Source organism: Pseudophryne corroboree, chromosome 1, assembly GCF_028390025.1.
Source record: "Pseudophryne corroboree isolate aPseCor3 chromosome 1, aPseCor3.hap2, whole genome shotgun sequence".
Classification (NCBI taxonomy): domain Eukaryota; kingdom Metazoa; phylum Chordata; class Amphibia; order Anura; family Myobatrachidae; genus Pseudophryne; species Pseudophryne corroboree.
Window position 1 is genome coordinate 799,258,918 of NC_086444.1, and position 23,588 is coordinate 799,282,505.

At 45.6% G+C, this 23,588-nt stretch overlaps 1 protein-coding gene across 1 annotated transcript in view; it reads left to right on the forward strand.

Moving 5' to 3' along the window:
* The window catches only part of ENPEP (glutamyl aminopeptidase), a 243,618-nt gene extending 220,113 nt beyond the window's left edge, over positions 1-23,505 (forward strand). Inside the window, exons 17-20 of the mRNA XM_063918907.1 lie at positions 5,717-5,887; positions 6,059-6,202; positions 6,288-6,369; positions 22,960-23,505. Coding sequence (XP_063774977.1) covers positions 5,717-5,887; positions 6,059-6,202; positions 6,288-6,369; positions 22,960-23,109 — 547 coding nt within the window. The 3' untranslated portion in view covers positions 23,110-23,505. The remainder of the gene's footprint in view (positions 1-5,716; positions 5,888-6,058; positions 6,203-6,287; positions 6,370-22,959) is intronic.
* Positions 23,506-23,588: the final 83 nt, after the last annotated feature.

Sequence of the window (23,588 nt, forward strand, 5' to 3'; positions counted from 1 at the left end):
TGGTGAGTTAGCATTATATCGAAGACTAAAGCTCTGCAGAAAAATAACATTCTGATTCACTGCCAGATGGTAGAGGAGATGTATCAAACCTTACAGAGAGATAAATAGGAGAAGTCGCCGACAGCATCCAATCAGCTTATAGCTATCATTTATGGCAGGGGTTCTCAAACTCTGTCCTCAGGACCCCACACAGTGCATGTTTTGCAGGTAACCCAGTAAGTGCACAGGTGTAATAATTACTCACAGACACATTTTAAAAGGTCCACAGGTGGAGCTAATTATTTCACTTGCGATTCTGTGAGGAGACCTGCAAAACATGCACTGTGTGGGGTCCTGAGGACCGAGTTTGAGAACCTGTGATTTATGGTATCTTGTCTCTAGGTCGACCACACTTAGGTCAACAATGTCTAGGTCGACCACTATAAGTCAACAGTAAGTAGGTCGACATGGTTTTTAGGTTGACAGGTATTGATTTATGGAATCATATTTATTAATATTAATATTTAATATATCATATATGGTTATTAATATATGGATATATTTTAATTAATATGCGTTTATCATATATATCTGCAAATATATTATGTCAGGCTTACAAACTAAGTGGCTGATGAATACCACACACATCATTTATATAGAACAGGCTGTAACATTACAGTAGCTGATTGGTTGGTATGCGCAGCTGCCTTCTCCACTTTATCTCTCTCTTTCCTCCTCCCTTTTATAAAGTGCCCGATGAATGGTTGGGTCTTGCTGTGGGGTGAGAGGAGATAGAGAGTCCTCACCCTTACAGCACAGTGAGGCCTGGTGCAATGCAAAACAGGATAGATACATGTGGAGCCAGGATGTTACGGTTATATTTCTATCTTGACACCTTGTGTCCCCCTTTATCTGTCAGTCTTTATGTGAGCCTCTGAAAAATCACCATAAAGGTATCATGCAACCCGTGGACTGGGTGTTGTACTTCTATGATCCAAATATTTTCCAGGGCACTTTCCAGGGCAAAATGGAAATGCAGATTGGTATTATGTCTTGTGCAAAAATCTGTCCAACCTCCTGTCCCTGATATTTTTTAAATTAAACTTTCTTCTTCTTCTTCTTTAAGGTGTAGCAATGTAGCATACTTCCCATTTGTGACGTGCTGTTTTCTGTTGTTGTGGTGTGTAAAGGGGGGTACACACGTAGCGATGTTCTGCTAATTACTAAGCAATCGGACTAGATTGCTTAGAAATTAGGTGAACATTGCTCTGTGTGTAGGGGAGCCGGTGACAGCGAAGCGCGGTCCCGCGCGTCGCTATCGCCGGCGCTACATTGGCCTGCATGCAGGCACAATCTAGCAAGTCGCTCATTTCACCGCTGGGTGAAATGAGCGGCCCCCCGTGTCCGCCCCCCCCTCGCTCAGCACATCGTGCTGTGCTGAGCGGGGGGAGAGATGTTTGCTGAGCAGTCTGTGCTAGACCGCTCAGCACACATCTCTGAGGAAATCTCCCTGTCAGTACGCCCCTTAACACTGAACGATAAGGCCATCCACCCATGCCTCCCGAATCTTTTTACATACTGCTGTGGCAAAGCAACAGACCTTAGTCCAGTGGTACCCAAACTTTTTTGAATCATGGCACCCTAGAGTATCAGAATTTTTTTTCACAGCACCCCTAGGCTAAAAGTAGAAAGATAAATTAAGTAAATTGTGTTTGTCAGCTTTAGGTTCAGTTGTGTGGTGACAGTATTTGCTTTGGTTTGTCCACATATTTTATGATTGACAGCCACCTGCACTGGTTTTGCTTATTACATTGACGATAAATAATTTGAATTGGTTCTGAGCCACCAATCCAAGGCACCCCTGCAAATGTCCCGAGGCACCCCAGAGTGCCACAGCACCCAGTTTGAGAAACACTGCCTTAGTCATTAGCTATTTGCATAATAAAGGAAACAAGTAAGAAAATGGAATTACCTATACTATACAGTGAATTCTAATACAGGTTGAGTATCCCATATCCAAATATTCCGAAATACGGACTTTTTTGAGTGAGAGTGAGATAGTGAAACCTTTATTTTCTGATGGCTCAGTGTACACAAACTTTTTTTAATACACAAATTATTAAAAATATTGTATTAAATGACCTTCAGGCTGTGTGTATAAGGTGTATATGAAACATAAATGAATTGTGTGAATGTACACACACTTTGTCTAATGCACAAGGGCCCTCATTCCGAGTTGATCGGTCGCAAGGCGAATTTAGCAGAGTTACACACGCTAAGCCGCCGCCTACTGGGAGTGTATCTTAGCATCTTAAAATTGCGACCGATGTATTCGCAATATTGCGCTCACAAACTACTTAGCAGTTTTAGAGTAGCTCCAGACTTACTCTGCCTGTGCGATCAGTTCAGTGCTTGTCGTTCCTGGTTTGACGTCACAAACACACCCAGCGTTCGCCCAACCACTCCCCCGTTTCTCCGGCCACTCCTGCGTTTTTTCCGGAAACGGTAGCGTTTTCAGCCACACTCCCATAAAACGGCCTGTTTCCGCCCAGAAACACCCATTTCCTGTCAATCACATTACGATCGCCGGAGCGATGAAAAAGCCGTGAGTAAAAATACTATCTTCATAGCAAAGATACTTGTCGCAGTGCGAATATTGCGCATGCGCACTAAGCGGAATTTCACTGCGATGCGATGAAAAATACAGAGCGAACGACTCGGAATGAGGGCCAAAGTTATTAAAAATATTGGCTAAAATGACCTTCAGGCTGTGTGTATAAGGTGTATATGAAACATAAGTCCATTCTGTGCTTAGACTTGGGTCCCATCACCATGATATCTCATTATGGTATGCAATTATTCCAAAATACGGAAATATCCGATATCCAAAATTCTTCTGGTCCCAAGCATTTTGGATAAGGGATGCTCAACCTGTAGTTGTGATTCCTATCATGCTGAGAGCTACTGTATACAGAGGTGGACCTGTAGGCGATGCAGACAGTGTATTGCACCAGGCCTGCGTCAGTTAAGGGGCCCACAGCAGCTGCCAGTATAATGATGCAGGCTGACTCAACAATATATGCTGCCAGCCACGGTGGGCCCCCAGACGCTGTGTTGCTGTTAGCAGTCGGAGGGAGTAGGGGCCGCTGTTACTTCTCCTCCCTGAAAAGGAAAAAAAAAAGTAATAGCTGTTTGACTAAATAACCACACACTGTATAACGGGTATAAACCTGTACATTTGGGCCTTCTGCAAACTTTTTTTGCCACATTTAGCAACTGCACTATTGAAAGTAAAATATTACCAAGATGGTTTCCATATATTGTCTGTATGCATAAGAAAGTATTGGGTATTTTTAATGGCTGTCCCCTGGTAATTCTTCCAATGGCTGGCCTTCATCTAGGACTAGTCGCCATAGACCTGGTCTTTTGTAGTGCCTGATGCTGCCCACGTGCTATGTGCTTACTGTCAGGGCTGGTTCTACCATTAGACAGCTATAAGGATCTGGGGGGGGCCCTGAGTTTTTCTATCACAAAATTAAGGATGTCTCAGAGAGGCATCCTTGTTGAACTTAAATCAGGTGACGTGTGTGGAATTTCTAATATGCCACCAAACTTTCACTTGAGAGAGTGGATAGTGGGTATGGATGTGTGGATGAGGGGGATGTGTTGGGGGTGGTGGGGCCCAAAGCATATTGTTGCACCTGGGCCATATCTGCCTACGCCCCTCGGTACAACCGGGAGGCTCCCAAAAATCGGGTGGCGCTCACTGGCCCCTCGGAGTTGTGGAAAAGTATCCTGCTTTCCCCTGCCAAACCCTTGCAGCCTCCGACACCCCCTCGGCCAACTATATGAGAGTACAAGTGGGCGGACCAAGGTAGACCTGGTGACACGTTTTACGCAGAATAACATCATCGTAGCCTCACTCCCCACTACAGTGCCTACTTTTTTTGCCTTTTTACAGCAGGGGTGGAGCCATGATGATGCAATCATGATGTCTTGCCTCCCAGACAGCCCACCTTCTTGCCGGCAACAACCCCTATGTACCTACCATGCTGCCCACTCTCGAAGGAGTGGCCCAGGTCATACTTACCTACTTTGCTTCCCCCAGAGGCAGATATTTTGGTCAGACCAGTGTGTTGGTTATACACTGAGAGGTTATTTGTACCATATTTGTCAGGCTGTACACTGTTCAGCTTGATGATTTGTCCAAGGCTGGATTGGTTGAGATGATTTGGTATAGAGATTAAGCAAAAAACAAAAGATAGTTACGGTATATTTTTATGAGGAAAGTGTTTCAGAGATTATGAGCCGTCATCTATAGGGCAGAAAAAAAGTTATGTGATCATCTTTATACAATGGTGATGGGATAAAATTATGGTCATTTGAATAGATTGAAGAACATGAATATGATGATAACTATAACTGTCTCATTGTACAATGTTTGATATAAAGGTGTTTTATAAACATTTTGTTGGTGCAGTATTCCACAGTCAGAAAATTAAGGGTTACCACAGAAAGAGTTACTTGCTTAATTAAACTTAGTACATAAGAATGCATATGCTAGCCCAGGGTTTCCCAAACTCTGTCCTTAAGGCACCCTAACAGTTCATGTTTTAAAGATATCCATGCTTGTGCACATATTGTGTAATCCAAGTGACTGAGATACTAATTAAGTCACCTGGGCTTAAATCTTTAAAACCTGGACTGTCAGTGTACCTTAAGGACCAAGGGGTCTCTGTACCAGGCTTTGGAGAGAGATAAAGTGGATGTAGATAAAGGGGTCTATTTACTAAGCCTTGGACAGTGATAAAGTGGCTGGAGATAAAGTACCAACCAATCAGCTCCTAACTGCCATGTTACAGGCTGTGTTTGAAAAATGACAGTAGTAGCCGATTGGCTGGTATTTTATCTCCGTCCCGTTATCTCCATCCAAGGCTTAGCATATTGACCCCAAAGTACCAGCCAATCAGCTCCTAACTGCCATAGTTACAGGCTGTGTTTTAAAAATAACACTTAGGAGCTGATTGGTTGGTACTTTATCGTGGTGCAATTTATCATTCTCCAAGGCTTCATAAATCTGGGCCCATGTTCTAAAAATTACCGTTAAGCTCTAGTTGGATAGTAGAATATTTCCAACCACTTTATCTCTCTCCAAGGCTTACTACATAAACCCCCAAGTTTGGGAACCACTGCCCTGTCCCTAGTTTTTTGTTCTTTTTATGTACAGTTTATGGATAATGTTAAGGGTTTGTGACTGCCTCTCTTGGCTTGCTTCATGACATATTATCCAAATCCTGAACCTGACCACTCCCCTAATGACATCATGCCTTGCTGCAGCTGCACCATGCTGTAGGCGTGGCTGCACCTCTTTGCCAGGCTCAGGTCCCGGTACTGTGCACCCACCACGCACCCTCTTGGTGCCCCAGCCTCCAGTGATGTCATGCTGTACCTAGGGCAGTTGCAAAGGCTATAGATGAGATTATTTTCATATACTCTATGAATAGCATTGACAGAAGCATTTAGGAAGGTAGTTATAGGACAGAAATAGTAACAGTGACTTTGAAACTATGCCAGACTCAAGAAAACATAGTAATACATTTCTAGAAGCTATGGAAAGTCCAGCAACAGGAACTTTTTCTACAATAATGTACTAATATTTAAGACTTTAAGACATGAGTCAGTAGTGCGTCTTTAAACATTCTCATGAAAGCATTGTTTGTACATATAATATCCCTAGCATTCCGGTGAATCTCAGGCAGCTGGTGTACCGCTATGGGATGCGGCAGGCTAATGATGAAGAATCTTGGCAGTTCATGTTCCAGCAGTATCTAAACACTCCATTAGCTCAAGAAAAAGAAAAACTACTGCAAGGACTAGCAGCGGCAAACAGCATCCCACTTCTGGACAGGTCAGCTGAGAACTTTTCCTGCTGCCTTGTGTATTTTACATTTGCATTTATCCACCAGCTTCCATGTTCCCTTATGTAATGCTATATTGTTTTTCTACCTTTCACGATTTTGTCATTCTGCTTATGTGATTACATAATGGATACACTTTTACTTTCTTTGCTTCTTTTAAGGTATCTCAAAAGTATTTACGACACCGATCTTATTAAGACCCAGGACGCACTGAATGTAATTTATTACATATCTGTATACAGCAAGCTTGGAAAGCAAATGGCTTGGGACTGGGTGCGCATTAACTGGGACTATTTAGTCAGCAGGTACTTTGAGGTTTCTTTGTGAGTTTCTTAATGCATTGTTTCCTTTTCCCATTTCATTGAAAGCCAACATTTTTTTTTCTCATAGATATACTATCAATGACCGAAACCTTGGCCGTATTGTTTTACGAATATCAGGGACATATAATACACAGACCCAACTGTGGCAGGTAGGTCACATTTTGAGGCAGGTTATTATAGTCTCTTGCCTCACATGGATTCGTCCTGTTGCATGGCATACTGTAGGTACTTTGTGGAAAAAATTGGACTTATCTTTCTACATTTGGTGAATAACTGCAACTACAGGCAGATCAGGTAGCGGCCATCTGTCAGTAGTGTGCTTACAGGGATCTGGTCAGGATTCTGGCAGTTGGAATAGCGACGCCATAATACCAACAATGCTTGAAATACCGACTCTGGGATCCCGACATGTATCACAATGCCGGTGCCGGGATCCCAAACGTAAGTATGGCAGAACTGCTGAGAGGTAAACTGTGGGGGTGGGAGGTTAGGTTTAGGCTAGGGTAAAGGAGGGTTAGAGTTAAGGATTAGGAATAGCATATATACCTAGTAAGTGTTGGGTACCTGAGCATCAGGATGCTGCTATCGTATTCTGACTTGCGGCATCCCAATCGCCAGGAACCCAATAGGATCCCGATACCATCCCTGCTTACATTGGGTCCACCAATGTGACAACTTCAGGCCAATATCCTGATAACACTGGCAAACAAACTAAGTATAAAATCATCTTGGGGGTTTATTTAGGAGGAGAAAGCATTTAAGAATACCGAATGTACTACTGTCAGTCTTGATACACTGCAATCCCCATGTTGACATACAGTACTTACTTTTCTCTGACGTCCTAGTGGATGCTGGGGACTCCGAAAGGACCATGGGGAATAGCGGCTCCGCAGGAGACTGGGCACAAAAGTAAAAGCTTTAGGACTACCTGGTGTGCACTGGCTCCTCCCCCTATGACCCTCCTCCAAGCCTCAGTTAGATTTTTGTGCCCGAACGAGAAGGGTGCATACTAAGGGGCTCTCCGGAGCTGCTTAGAGTAAAAGTTTAAAGTAGGTTTTTTATTTTCAGTGAGACCTGCTGGCAACAGGCTCACTGCACCGAGGGACTAAGGGGAGAAGAAGCGAACTCACCTGCGTGCAGAGTGGATTGGGCTTCTTAGGCTACTGGACATTAGCTCCAGAGGGACGATCACAGGCCCAGCCATGGATGGGTCCCAGAGCCGCGCCGCCGGCCCCCTTACAGAGCCAGAAGACTGAAGAGGTCCGGAAAATCGGCGGCAGAAGACGTCCTGTCTTCAATAAGGTAGCGCACAGCACCGCAGCTGTGCGCCATTGCTCTCAGCACACTTCACACTCCAGTCACTGAGGGTGCAGGGCGCTGGGGGGGGGGGCGCCCTGAGACGCAATAAAAACACCTTATATGGCAAAAAATACATCACATATAGCTCCTGGGCTATATGGATGCATTTAACCCCTGCCAATTTTTCCTTAAAAAAGCGGGAGAAAGGCCGCCGAGAAGGGGGCGGAGCCTATCTCCTCAGCACACTGGCGCCATTTTTTCCTCACAGCTCCGTTGGAGGGAAGCTCCCTGACTCTCCCCTGCAGTCCTGCACTACAGAAACAGGGTAAAACAAGAGAGGGGGGGCACTAATTTGGCAGATAAATCTATACAGCAGCTATATAAGGGAAAAACACTTATATAAGGTTATCCCTGTATTTTCCCTCACAGAAAGGCTGGAGGGAAGGCTCCCAGGCTCTCCCCTGCACTGCACTACAGAAACAGGGTTAAAACAGAGAGGGGGGGCACTAATTTGGCGTTAGAAATATATAAAAAAGATGCTATAAGGGAAAACACTTATATAAGGTTGTCCCTATATAATTATAGCGCTCTGGTGTGTGCTGGCAAACTCTCCCTCTGTCTCCCCAAAGGGCTAGTGGGGTCCTGTCCTCTATCAGAGCATTCCCTGTGTGTGTGCTGTGTGTCGGTACGTTGTGTCGACATGTATGAGGAGGAAAATGGTATGGAGGCGGAGCAATTGCCTGTATTAGTGATGTCACCCCCTAGGGAGTCGACACCTGACTGGATGGTCTTATGGAAGGAATTACGTGATAGTGTCAGCACTTTACAAAAGACTGTTGACGACATGAGACAGCCGGCAAATCAGTTAATACCTGTACAGGCGTCTCAAACACCGTCAGGGGCTCTAAAGCGCCCGTTACCTCAGATGGTCGACACAGACCCAGACACGGACACTGACTCCAGTGTCGACGGCGAGGAAACAAACGTATTTTCCAGTAGGGCCACACGTTATATGATCACGGCAATGAAGGAGGTTTTGAACATTTCTGATACTACAAGTACCACAAAAAAGGGTATTATGTGGGGTGTGAAAAAACTACCCGTAGTTTTTCCTGAATCAGATGAATTAAATGAGGTGTGTGATGAAGCGTGGGTTTCCCCCCGATAAAAAACTGCTAATTTCTAAAAAATTATTGGCATTATACCCTTTCCCGCCAGAGGTTAGGGCGCGTTGGGAAACACCCCCTAGGGAAGATAAGGCGCTCACACGCTTATCAAAACAAGTGGCGTTACCGTCTCCTGATACGGCCGCCCTCAAGGAACCAGCTGATAGGAAGCTGGAAAATATCCTAAAAAGTATATACACACATACTGGTATTATACTGCGACCAGCAATCGCCTCAGCCTGGATGTGCAGTGCTGGGGTGGCTTGGTCGGATTCCCTGACTGAAAATATTGATACCCTGGACAGGGACAATATATTATTGACTATAGAGCATTTAAAGGATGCATTTCTATATATGCGAGATGCACAGAGGGATATTTGCACTCTGGCATCAAGAGTAAGTGCGCTGTCCATTTCTGCCAGTAGAGGGTTATGGACGCGACAGTGGTCAGGTGATGCGGATTCCAAACGGCATATGGAAGTATTGCCGTATAAAGGGGAGGAGTTATTTGGGGTCGGTCTATCGGACCTGGTGGCCACGGCAACGGCTGGGAAATCCACCTTTTTACCCCAGGTCACCTCTCAGCAGAAAAAGACACCGTCTTTTCAGGCTCAGTCCTTTCGTCCCCATAAGGGCAAGCGGGCAAAAGGCCACTCATATCTGCCCCGGGGCAGAGGAAGGGGAAAAAGACTGCAGCAGACAGCCTCTTCCCAGGAACAGAAGCCCTCCCCCGCTTCTGCCAAGTCCTCAGCATGACGCTGGGGCCTTACAAGCGGACTCAGGCACGGTGGGGGCCCGTCTCAAGAATTTCAGCGCGCAGTGGGCTCACTCGCAAGTGGACCCCTGGATCCTGCAGGTAGTATCTCAGGGGTACAAATTGGAATTCGAGACGTCTCCCCCTCGCCGGTTCCTGAAGTCTGCTTTACCAACGTCTCCCCCCGATAGGGAGGCGGTATTGGAAGCCATTCACAAGCTGTATTCCCAGCAGGTGATAATCAAGGTACCCCTCCTACAACAGGGAAAGGGGTATTATTCCACGCTGTTTGTGGTACCGAAGCCGGACGGCTCGGTGAGACCTATTTTAAATCTGAAATCCTTGAACACTTACATACAAAGGTTCAAATTCAAGATGGAATCACTCAGAGCAGTGATAGCGAACCTGGAAGAAGGGGACTATATGGTGTCTCTGGACATCAAGGATGCTTACCTCCATGTCCCAATTTGCCCTTCTCACCAAGGGTACCTCAGGTTTGTGGTACAGAACTGTCACTATCAGTTTCAGACGCTGCCGTTTGGATTGTCCACGGCACCCCGGGTCTTTACCAAGGTAATGGCCGAAATGATGATTCTTCTTCGAAGAAAAGGGGTCTTAATTATCCCTTACTTGGACGATCTCCTGATAAGGGCAAGGTCCAGAGAACAGTTAGAGGTCGGAGTAGCACTATCTCAAGTAGTACTACGACAGCACGGATGGATTCTAAATATTCCAAAATCGCAGCTGATTCCGACGACACGTCTGCTGTTCCTAGGGATGATTCTGGACACAGTACAGAAAAAGGTGTTTCTCCCGGAGGAGAAAGCCAGGGAGTTATCCGACCTAGTCAGGAACCTCCTAAAACCAGGTCAAGTGTCAGTGCATCAATGCACAAGGGTCCTGGGAAAAATGGTGGCTTCTTACGAAGCGATTCCATTCGGCAGATTCCACGCAAGAACTTTTCAGTGGGATCTGCTGGACAAATGGTCCGGATCGCATCTTCAAATGCATCAGCGGATAACCCTGTCTCCAAGGACAAGGGTGTCTCTCCTGTGGTGGTTACAGAGTGCTCATCTTCTAGAGGGCCGCAGATTCGGCATTCAGGACTGGGTCCTGGTGACCACGGATGCCAGCCTGAGAGGCTGGGGAGCAGTCACACAGGGAAGAAATTTCCAGGGCTTGTGGTCAAGCATGGAAACGTCACTTCACATAAATATCCTGGAACTAAGGGCCATTTACAATGCCCTAAGTCAGGCAAGGCCTCTGCTTCAGGGTCAGCCGGTGTTGATCCAGTCGGACAACATCACGGCAGTCGCCCACGTAAACAGACAGGGCGGCACAAGAAGCAGGAGGGCAATGACGGAAGTTGCAAGGATTCTTCGCTGGGCGGAAAATCATGTGATAGCACTGTCAGCAGTGTTCATTCCGGGAGTGGACAACTGGGAAGCAGACTTCCTCAGCAGACACGACCTCCACCCGGGGGAGTGGGGACTTCACCCAGAAGTCTTCCACATGATTGTGAACCGTTGGGAAAAACCAAAGGTGGACATGATGGCGTCCCGCCTCAACAAAAAACTGGACAGATATTGCGCCAGGTCAAGGGACCCTCAGGCAATAGCTGTGGACGCTCTGGTAACACCGTGGGTGTACCAGTCAGTGTATGTGTTCCCTCCTCTGCCTCTCATACCCAAGGTACTGAGAATCATAATAAGGAGAGGAGTAAGGACTATACTCGTGGCTCCGGATTGGCCAAGAAGGACTTGGTACCCGGAACTTCAAGAGATGCTCACGGAAGACCCGTGGCCTCTACCTCTAAGAAAGGACCTGCTCCAGCAGGGACCATGTCTGTTCCAAGACTTACCGCGGCTGCGTTTGACGGCATGGCGGTTGAACGCCGGATCCTGAAGGAAAAAGGCATTCCGGATGAAGTCATCCCTACCCTGATCAAAGCCAGGAAGTATGTAACTGTGCAACATTATCACCGTATTTGGCGTAAATATGTTGCGTGGTGTGAGGCCAGGAAGGCCCCTACAGAGGAATTTCAACTGGGTCGTTTCCTGCATTTCCTGCAAACAGGACTGTCTATGGGCCTAAAATTAGGGTCCATTAAGGTTCAAATTTCGGCCCTGTCAATATTCTTCCAAAAAGAACTAGCTTCAGTTCCTGAAGTTCAGACGTTTGTCTAGGGGGTACTGCATATACAGCCTCCTTTTGTGCCTCCAGTGGCACCTTGGGATCTCAATGTAGTTTTGGGGTTCCTAAAATCACATTGGTTTGAACCACTCACCACTGTGGACTTAAAATATCTCACATGGAAAGTGGTAATGCTGTTAGCCCTGGCTTCAGCCAGGCGTGTCTCAGAATTGGCGGCTTTATCCTATAAAAGCCCTTACCTAATTTTTCATACGGACAGGGCAGAATTGAGGACTCGTCCTCAATTTCTCCCTAAGGTGGTTTCAGCATTTCACTTAAACCAGCCTATTGTGGTGCCTGCGGCTACTAGGGACTTGGAGGATTCCAAGTTGCTGGACGTAGTCAGGGCCCTGAAAATATATGTTTCCAGGACGGCTGGAGTCAGAAAATCTGACTCGCTGTTTATCCTGTATGCACCCAACAAGCTGGGTGCTCCTGCTTCTAAGCAGACTATTGCTCGTTGGATTTGTAGTACAATTCAGCTTGCACATTCTGTGGCAGGCCTGCCACAGCCAAAATCTGTAAAAGCCCATTCCACACGGAAAGTGGGCTCATCTTGGGCGGCTGCCCGAGGGGTCTCGGCTTTACAACTTTGCCGAGCAGCTACTTGGTCAGGGGCAAACACGTTTGCTAAATTCTACAAATTTGATACCCTGGCTGAGGAGGACCTGGAGTTCTCTCATTCGGTGCTGCAGAGTCATCTGCACTCTCCCGCCCGTTTGGGAGCTTTGGTATAATCCCCATGGTCCTTTCGGAGTCCCCAGCATCCACTAGGACGTCAGAGAAAATAAGAATTTACTTACCGATAATTCTATTTCTCATTGTCCGTAGTGGATGCTGGGCGCCCATCCCAAGTGCGGATTGTCTGCAATACTTGTACATAGTTATTGTTACAAAAATCGGGTTATTATTGTTGTGAGCCATCTTTTCAGAGGCTCCTCTGTTATCATGCTGTTAACTGGGTTCAGATCACAAGTTGTACGGTGTGATTGGTGTGGCTGGTATGAGTCTTACCCGGGATTCAAAATCCTTCCTTATTGTGTACGCTCGTCCGGGCACAGTATCCTAACTGAGGCTTGGAGGAGGGTCATAGGGGGAGGAGCCAGTGCACACCAGGTAGTCCTAAAGCTTTTACTTTTGTGCCCAGTCTCCTGCGGAGCCGCTATTCCCCATGGTCCTTTCGGAGTCCCCAGCATCCACTACGGACTATGAGAAATAGAATTATCGGTAAGTAAATTCTTATTATAATGTAACTTTTTGCATTTTTGAAAAAAAAAAACCCCCACTTCATGAAATATTAACTTATAAAACCCTAGTTTGTGGAAAGGATGTAGCATAGCAGACACTGTTGAGTGTCATTGGTCATTACAGGGTACTATTTATCCACGTTTACTGTGTTTATGCAAAGTTACATTCATATACACTAAAATCAGCGCCGGAGAATATCTTCTATACATTCTGCACATGTCAACATTCTGAATGTCAACCGAATATACCACACCCGCCACTAATAAAGGAGTAAGAATGATATGACTGATTTTGTCAGGTTGTAGATTTTATCTATTGTCAATTTTCATACATTTGTGCAAATTCTAAAACACAATGGGGGAGATGTACTAAGCCTGAAAAGTGATAAATATCACTGTGATAAAGCACCAGCCAATCGGCTCCTAACTGCCATGTCACAGGCTGTGTTTGAAAAATGACAGTTAGGAGCCGATTGGCTGGTGCTTTATCACAGTGATATTTATCACTTTTCAAGCTTAGTACATCTGGCCCAATATATGAAATACGTCTGTCACTGGTAACTTGATGGGCTCTATTTCAAACTCTACATCTTCAATCTTGATAATATGTTGAAGAACTCATATGAATTATCATTTTTCTGCTTTTGACTGTTAAATGATAAAGTATATTTTATGCACCGTCATAACAAAGGCCACTTATGAACTGAAAAAAATTGCAGGGCTTGATGCACAACAGTTGAAATACAGTCCTTTGAGTAGCAGAAGTCCGATTTTGATATGCTATGTACAACGTCTTGCATGATTTCTCTATGTTCTGGAAAAAACTAATGCCACCTCATAGTACCTACTACTGCTGAATTAATTAAAACTTGTAGTTTTTTTTTCTCCTAAAACACTCATTATTGGGCCCTTGCATCTCTGCTTAGAAGTGAATAGACATATCTGGGCTGTAACATCTTGGCCCCCAAGACCGTGTCATAACTGTGGGTGGAGGGGGGGCTTGGTCCAGGCACACTGCAAGATGTTTACCAGTTCCAGGCACACTGCAAGGTGTGTACCAGTTTGCATATGGGCAAATATACGCAATCCAGGAACATATACAGGCACTTTCCACCCAGTTCTGCATCAGGCTCTTGGTAATTAAGTAATGAGAGATAAAAATATTAAGGATGCTTTTACTTCATCAGTCCCATCTAGTACTTTTATGATTCTGTAGTTACTTAGTTTATGTGAGCATATAAAGTCACATACATTGTGCCCTGTTATATGTGGTGGCTGGCATCAGATAGGTGATGACTCAGAGAATGTGCAAATAGGACATTTTATAGACATGAATAGGCTCTCCAAGCAGCCACTAAACCAGGAATGCCTCTCTTCATACCCACACCTTGAAGTTGATTAGTATATTCTACCCACAGGGGTGTGGCCTAGCTAGCAACTGAGAAGGACGTGTGTCTGTGGAGCTCCTAGCTAGCATACTACAATTGCTGAAACTGAGCCCAACTTCAGCCTTCTCTTTGGATCACACCCACACCGCTGACTACCTGCACCCTCGGTGCCCCGGTAGAGTGTGGCTTCGGAGCCGGAGGAGGCTTTCTGCCTCCTTGCAGGCTGAGGCCCTCACACGTATCAGGCGCCGGGGACTGGATTTGGAGTGGGGATTGCTAGCGGCTTTCGGAGTACAGCATCCCCCCGTGCCTACCTAACACTCCTGCCGTCAGCTCTCCTCTCCCCTGTGGTCTCTGTGCGGCTGCGGGAGCTCCGGACCCGGCTCTCTCTCCTCTGCATCCTCCGCTCCTCCCGCTCTAGACTCTCCTCCTGCCGCCGGATCGTCCATCTCTCCTGAGGTCTCCGTGTGGCTGCGGGAGCTCCAGGGCAGCTTCCTGTCCTTTGTGTGGCTCAACACTTGGCGGCAATACCACCCGCCAGGCAGACGCCCAAATCATCCGCTACTCCCACTCTGGCTGGCTGCTGGGTGCCCGTGACTTCCTAGACCTTCTGACCCCTCCATGAATTGTGGGGACATGGTGTCCTGAAGCTTCCCACGGTCCTGCCTGATATTGCTGAGTCGTAGCTGGACTCAGAATAACCTGTGCTACAGGACTGCCAGTATCCTGTATGAATTGCATGCCTTGATCAGTCTTACACTAATTGACAGACTGGTTTCAAGCTAGTACCTTCTGTGTGTGTCTGTACAGTTCTTATATTTGCTTACGGACACTATTTTGCTCAATAATATTATAGCATGTAGGCCTAGCGACGGACGAGAGTGGCCGCAGCTTCACAGGGCTCAGGCTCCTACCCCACCAAACCTGCCCTCCGTGCCCACTTGAGTGTTCACCCGGTCCCCTATCACGTTGTACTACCCCTAGGACCAGGGGCAGGGTACGCCGGAGGCCTCCGTTTGGAGGTACACAGACGGCAGCTATTGTGCCAGAGGAAGGAATTAACAGCTGTGACCCTCGGACGGCACTGCTCCGGTTCGGAGCCCTCCTTACGATCCCGGTCACATGGCGGCGGGGATTTGGGCTGACTCCCTCTTGCTGGGCTCCTGACGCTTCGGCTGCAGCGGGGACTCCCTGGTCTACGTTAACAGCACTGTCTTCCCTGCATCCTTGCCTCAAGTGATCTTTACCATAGGGAGACTCTCTGTAACAGCTATGTTTTGAACTCACCTCTCCTAAACATCCGGAACCTTTACGGCTTCGCTTGTGTTCTTTATACTCGCTCTGTTCCAGCTTCACCGTGTCCAAAAATAATAATAAGGTGAAAACGAATGCACAACAGGGAATTATGCAACACCTTTCACATCCAACATCGCTTCCACCCTCTGACTCTCCACCGGCTTCTCTGGCTGACTCCTCAGGAATAGTTGCACCCTCCAGTGATTCTTTTGCTACTAAAAATGATATCTGGGAGGTGATGTCGGATTTGAGCAAAACTCTTACTACCAACTTCCAGCAGTTATTTGCAGATCTATGTAATGATTTGACCTCTCTATCTAACCGTACTGCTGCACTGGAGAATAAAGTTGACTCCAGCTCCAAAGGCCTACTGCAATCTTCTCAGGATTTCAATTACCTGTACCGGGAAGTGTAATTTTTACGGGACGAGGCTGACAATCTCGAAAATAGTGATACACGATGTAATCTTCGAATCTGGAATATCCCTGTTCCTCTGTTTTGATTTACTATCTCAATGTATCTGTATTTTGGTTTTTCCATTACTCTATACTTGATGCGATGTTGGTTCTATTGTTCTCATTTCCGTTTATTGTTGTATGTTTATAGTAACTATTGTTTCTTGGTTCCGGGTGGATAGCTTCTAGCTTTCCCTCGCAAGACCATCCCCCTTATTAGTTTGGATTAAATTAAGAGCTTCTCCTCCCATTACAGCTCTCACCAATTCTCAGGTATTTGATTACTTTCTTTAGCACTCCCATTGCCAGGGTCCTTTAAGTTTGCTTGGGTCTCTAAGCTCACCTACCTCCCCTTCCCCAAATAGGACCCACTCTAAGAGGACACGTTCCTCTTTGTAGAGGAATTTGCTAGTTCACGCTCCCACCCCTTCCCTTACCTTCAGCAATTACTATTGTTTGTTTTCGGGCCTTTACCTCTTAGTACGTAGTATAATATTAGTTGAGTGAGTCTACCTAGTTAACATTGTGTCCTACAACGTACTCTCTCTGAATGTTAAGGGTCTGAACACTCCCCACAAACGCTCCCTTTTATTTAGAACGCTTAACACTCTTCGCGGGGACATAGTGTTTCTCCAAGAAACACATTTCAGAAGAAATTCCCACCCTCCTTGGAATCTAGACGCTTCCCCACCGTAACATATTCCTCTCACCCTCAAAAAAAGAATGGAGTTACCATCTTGTTGCGAACCACGATCCCAATTCAAATTCTTTCCACCCACACAGATTCTGAGGGGCGTTACATTATACTGGTCTTTGAAATAGGTCCCCTGGTTATGGTGAATTTATACGCTCCAAATGTGGGCCAAAGCGGCTTTTTCCAGAAACTTTTCATGGATATTTAATCCTTCTGCAGAGGTGTCCTCCTGGTGGGGGGTGAATTTAATTCTATAAATATCTTCAGATTTAGATAAAAGCGGCCAAATTCGCCCACACTATCAGCGTAACTTGCCAGGTAATCTGGTCCGAGGCTGGTCTATTTGACATGTGGTTGGCACATTATCCGTCCTCCAGAGACTATACCTTCTTCTCGAATCCCCACGGTACGTACACGCGCATCGACATGATTCTAGGATGCAGTAATTTATTACATACGTTACTGAAGGTAGACATTATCTCAAATGCCTGGTCTGTTCACTCGATTGTTTTGGCTTCCACTGATCCAATGTATACTCATAAGGACCACCAATCTTGGAGGATAAATTAAACCCTCCTTCGCTTTCCACACTTTACGGAATACATAAAATCTTAATTGAAAGATTATTTTGAGGTTAATACTATGGACGATGTTTCCCGTCCAGTGATTTGGGAAGTCCACAAGGCGGTCCTTCAAGGCGTGATAATAATATATGCATCACACAGGAAAAAGAAACAGAACGAGAGGATCACCTCTATCACTTCCCAATTGACTCTCCTAGAACACACGCATAAACTATCCCACTCTTCCCAAGTTTTAAACCAGATCCAGCGTGTTAGAGGTGAACTTCAGTCCCTTCTGGCCGAACACACTGAAAAATCCCTTCGATATCTCAATCAAAAATTCTATGAGAAAAGTAACAAATCTGAATCCCTTCTGGCAGCGACGTACACGCTCTCAAATCCCCTATTTCACTTGAGGAGTTTCACTCAGCCCTGAAGTCCCAAAAACCATCTAAAGCACCAGGTCCTGATGGCTTTTCCATATCTTATTGCAAGTCTTTCTCGGGTTTACTAGCTCCCCATTTGGTTGCCGTTTTTAACAAAGTGATGCAGGGTGAATATTTTCCCGCTGATTCTTTAAAATTGGCAATCATTGTGCTTCCTAAACCTGGGAAAGACCCTACACTTTGCACGAGCTACAGGCCTATTTCATTCATCAATGCAGACATTAAGCTACTTGCGAAAATATTGTCCATCAGGCTCAATATATACCTGACACAATTGATCGACACAGATCAAGTGGGATTTGTCCCTACAAGACAGGATTTAGACAGTACTAGGCGTACGGTCAGTTTAATCTCACACATCAATAAACATAAGATTCCAGCAGTTCTATAATCGTTGGATGCTGAAAAGGCCTTTAACCGCCTGTCTTGGCCTTTTTATGTTTCAAACATTGCAGTCCTACGGCCTATGCGGTGGCTTTATGTCTGCATTGCATGCTATGTATCATAACCCTGCGGCAATCATTTCCACTAATGGGCTCTCATCCCCTGCGTTCGGCCTAGGAAATGGCACCAGACAGGGTTGCCCCCTATCCCCTCTGTTGTACGCCCTAAGTATTGAACTCCTCGCGGCTCATGTTAGGCAGAATCCAGATATTAAAGGGATTTCAGTTCAGGGTTCCCAATACAAAATCTCACTTTTTGCGGACGAAGGGGGTCATTCCGAGTTGATCGCTCGCTAGCTAGTTTTAGCAGCCGTGCAAACGCTATGCCGCCGCCCACTGGGAGTGTATTTTAGCTTAGCGAAGTGCGAACGGTTGTATCGCAGAGCGCCTGCAAAACATTTTTGTGTAGTTTCAGAGTAGCTCAAAACCTACTCAGAGCTTGCGATCACTTCAGACTATTCAGTTCCGGATTTGACGTCACAAACCCGCCCAGCCACGCCTGCGTTTTTCCTGGCACGCCTGCGTTTTTCCGTACACTCCCTGAAAACGGTCAGTTGCCACCCAGAAACGCCCACTTCATGTCAATCACTCTGCGGCAACCAGTGCGACTGAAATGCATCGCTAGACCCTGTGCAAAACTACATCGTTCGTTGTGCCCGTACGTCGCGCATGCGCATTGCGCCACATGCGCAGAAATGCCATTTTTTAGCCTGATCGCTGTGCTGCGAACAACTGCAGCTAGCGATCAACTTGGAATGACCCCCAAAATCCTTCTTTCCCTATTATCTCCACTGACATCCCTCCCCAACTTACAGGCTGAACTTTCCTTATATGGTACTTTATCGGGACATAAGGTGAATAGCACCAAATCTGAAGCATTGGCTTTCCACCTCCCCCATACCTGGAGCTGAATTTTAATTATGTCTGGCTGCTCAAATCCATTAAGTATCTTGGAATCCAAATCACGAAACACTATGACCAGCTGTTCAAAGATAACTACAGTACATCCCTCTTTTGCACAACATTAAACAGGATATAGTTAAATGGACTCCCCTATGCATTTCATGGTCGGGTAAAATAAATTCAATTGAAAAGTCTATTCTTTCCAAGATTTCTCTATTTATTTCAAACTATTACCATAGTTGTTCCCCTCCTCATATCTTCACATAGTGCAATCTTTGTGCGGCCACTTTGTGTGGTCCACTAAAACACCTAGGCTCGACAGGAAATGCGTCGCTTAGGCCTACCTATATTTAAACGGTACTTCCATGCTACACAACTGAGCCACATAGTAGCTTGGCATGCTCAGGAAGGATGCAAGAAGTGGGTGTCTTTGGAAAACAATCTGATTAACTATCACCAGGTCAGCTCTCTTCCATGGCTACCTCCGCATATGAGACCAGCCTCGGTCAGTGTCACTCCTTGTGTCCACTCAGTACTAAAAACTTGGGATAGCCTCAATAGGAATTACAAGTTAGCTCCATACCCTTCTCCCCTGACACCTCTCTGGCGCCATCCCGGATTCCCTTTGGGTTGCATGGCTTCCTGCTGGGTTATGGTGGGGATAACCAGGCTTAGGCACATTTCAGGGGAATTTGCCCCAAAGAACTTTACAGCCCTCTGTGAGAAATGTGGCATACAACAAACTAAACTCTTTGACTGTATGCAGATTACCAGTTTTGTGCGCTCCCTGAGTAAGCTTGACAACCTCAGACCTCTAACCCCCTTTGATCGAACATGCTTTTATACTCCTGACCGTAGGGGCAATATATCTATTCTATACTCTCTCCAGGCTGGCTCCCCCTCCTCCAGGGAGCCATTCGAACTAGCATGGGAACGTGATTTGGGTGTGACTCTGGGGGAGGAGGATTGGTCAGAAATCAGATTCGGTCGCTAAAGCCTCTATAAACTCGAATATTAAGGAAAATGCCTACATGCTTTACTCAAGGTGGTACATGGTTCCTGCACAACTACATAATATCTTTCCCTTAAGTTCAGATCTGTGTTGGAGACACTGTGGTTCCAGGGGCTCATTTTTACACATGTGGTGGGAATGACCAGGGATTGGTCCCTACAGGAATGATATTTTCACTCTCTTGGGTAAAATCTTTAATTCCCCCATCCCCAAAAAGCCCCTTTACGCATTGCTTTGCAAACCACTGGAATGTATTTTCAGACCAGGGAGCAAATTATGCTACCACATATTCAATTCCGCCAAATTATTGATAGCAGCTAATTGGAAACAACCCGCTGCCCCATCCTTACAAATGGTGATTAATAATAAAATTTGGTTTGTAGCCTCAATGGAATATATTGCAGCCCTACTCCACGACTCAGTAGATACATTTTCTGCGGTCTGGAGCCCTTGGTACCACCATTTTCAGAGACCATTGCCCTGCGCCCTGTAGACTCACTCGCTACTATCCTTGCAGGTCCGGCCTTACCCCTCTTAAGTTTTGGTGTTTTCATTTCTTCTAATCATTTCAACATGGTTCTCTTTCCCCTTTCCTCCCCCTTCCCTGTTCACACATGGTTTCTGTATTTTCACTTGTTATGCAGGTGTATAAGAAATATAAAATTCAAGTGGACTATACTATTATGTTATGTCTTGATGTATGATATGACATGCGACATTTACTGGACCACTCTCGGGTTCATTGCATCTTTGGATGTAATTTGTTGTATTGTACTGTTCTCCACTTTTCAAAATAAAGAGAATAAAAAATAATAATAATAATCTACCCACAAATCAAAATTTTCTTTTTGCACGGAATCAGAAGGTGGAACTAGTCCACGTTTACGGGCCTGTTTACATTTTGGGTTTGTTTTATTTTTGGGAGATAAGCAGTGGTGCAAGTAGAAAAAATGTCTTATAGGTACTGTGTGCGTGCCCCATCCAAAATGGGCGTGGCCAATGAAAATGGGGGCGTGATACACATATGGGGGGGCCAGATACACATATGACTCCAATAGTGCCAGATGCACGTTGCCCCACAGTGCCATATATACATTGCCCCACAGTGCCAGATATACATTGCCCCCACTGTGCCAGATACACAAATACCCCCACTGTGCCAGATACACAAATGCCCCCACTGTGCTAGATACACAAATGTCCCCACTGTGCTAGATACACAAATGTCCCCACTGTGCTAGATACACAAATGTCCCCACTGTGCTAGATACACAAATGTCCCCACTGTGCCAGATACACAAATGCCCCACTGTGCTAGATACACAAATGTCCCCACTGTGCCAGATACACAAATGCCCCACTGTGCCAGATACACAAATGCCCCACTGTGCCAAATATACATTGCCCCCACTGTGCAACATATACATATACACTGTCTGTACCTCAGGCAGTCAGGCTGCTCCCCGTTCCCTCCAAGTGATGATGTGCTCGGCTCCAGACAGCGACTGCTCCTAATGCGGCGCTGCTCCCCCTCAATGACCCAGCAAGTTGCCGACTTGGCGCTGCTCAAGCCTCATGCGCCCAGCCAGCCATCGGAGTCCTCTGCGCGCCCACCATCCCTCCCGCGGGAGCGTGATGACGTCACGATCATGCTCCCAGCTGGCTGGGAAGGGGAGGCGCCGATGCGGATACGCACAGTGGCAGCAGCGGTACCCGCTCACAGTGGCAACTCAGCACAGTCACCGTGAGCGGCGGCCCGGCGTGGTGGGTACGGCGTACCCGCTGCTAAATTCTTAAGAGTACGCCGTACTCTCCCGTACCCGCCCATTTGCAGCACTGGAGATAAGCCCTTTGGATAACGAGAAAATGCGCAGTGAAACTATTCATCAGAATTTTACTTTGCATAGGGAAGTTTATTTAAGAAATACTTTGGCCATAATTTAAATATGGAACTGCAGTTTAAGCCAGTTCACAGGGGTGAGGTATAGAAGCTCTGCACTGTCTAGATCAGTGATTTTCAACCTTTTTGAACTCTCGGTACACCAAACAATATTTGAAAATTGCCAAGGCATACCATCAGTCACCCATGGGGAAAAACACACACACATTAGCCCCCACAGTAAAAAAAAAACAACAACAAACAAACATAGAAACACACATTGGCCTGAACAGAAAAAAAACAATTACATTACTCCCCATAGAAATAACAATCACATTGCTCACCACATAAATCATATTGCTCCCCACATAAACCAATCATACTGTACTGTTCCCCACATACAATACATTATTCCCCACATACAATAAATTATTACCCACATACAATTAATTATTGCCCACATAAATTACATTGCTCTTCATATACAATACATTACTCCTCACATAAGCTGCATTGCTTTCCACAGGAAAAATAAAATATCAAATATTGTCACCTACCATCATCTGTCGTCCTCCCTGTCCCTCAGTGGCGGTTGTTGCCTACAGTGCTGAGTTGACTGTTGATCTATACATTGTAACCTGCTGAGCTTCACATTTCTTAGGAAATTACTCTGGTCATTGAATATCAGCCTTATTGTTACAGCTTCATAAATAGGGCTGTAGCAAGATATGTCCTATTTCCGCCAGCCCAAACATCAGTAGGTTGCATTCACCATCATCTAGACATGCTAACCAATGCATGAAGCTGTAAGATAAGATTTAACTGAGCAGCAATATGTGGCTATTGTCAAACTATCAAGAATAGTATTCAATGTAAACAACAAACTGTAATTGTAACATGTTGTTTTTGTTTGAGTAATCAGAAATCTAGAACCACTTATTTGTATATTTTATTTCTCTAAAATGCTTGAATTCCAACTGACTTGTTCTTTTATCTTCTAGATGGAAAATTTCTTTCAGCGATATCCAGAAGCCGGGGCAGGAACAACCCCAAGAAAACAAGCACTAGAAACTGTCAGAAACAACATTGCATGGGTTGCAAATAACAAAATTGGCATCAAGTCTTGGCTGGATGCAAACGTCGCCCCCTAATTTCAGCACCACCCTGAACATCAGCAGTTTTGCATGTTTATGTTGGAATACCAAACCTTGGTGCTCCTGCTGCTTAACTTCCATCATTTCAAAAAGAAAAAATTGTGACAAAATAGTCCATGAATCTGATCTCCCAACGCAGCTCCTAGATAATATGCAGAGGCCATGCAGTATTTTCCCTGTGCCCATGCACCATTCCAGCAGGTTACTGCCATTTACCTGACAGAAACTGTGGCTGTCTGCCGCAGGGCATGTGAGAGTATATTTATTATCATTTATAACATTCTGGTGGTGGGCTACAAAGATCCTAACTGTACACCATTTTGTCAGATCTGTCTGGGGATTCATCCTCCTGTTCCTCAGGTATTGGCAAAATAAAAGTTGTCTTGTTACTTTCCCCAAATCTAAATGTACATAATGGAAGCAAGCACTTATTTCTCTATCGTCCTAAGTGGATGCTGGGGTTCCTGAAAGGACCA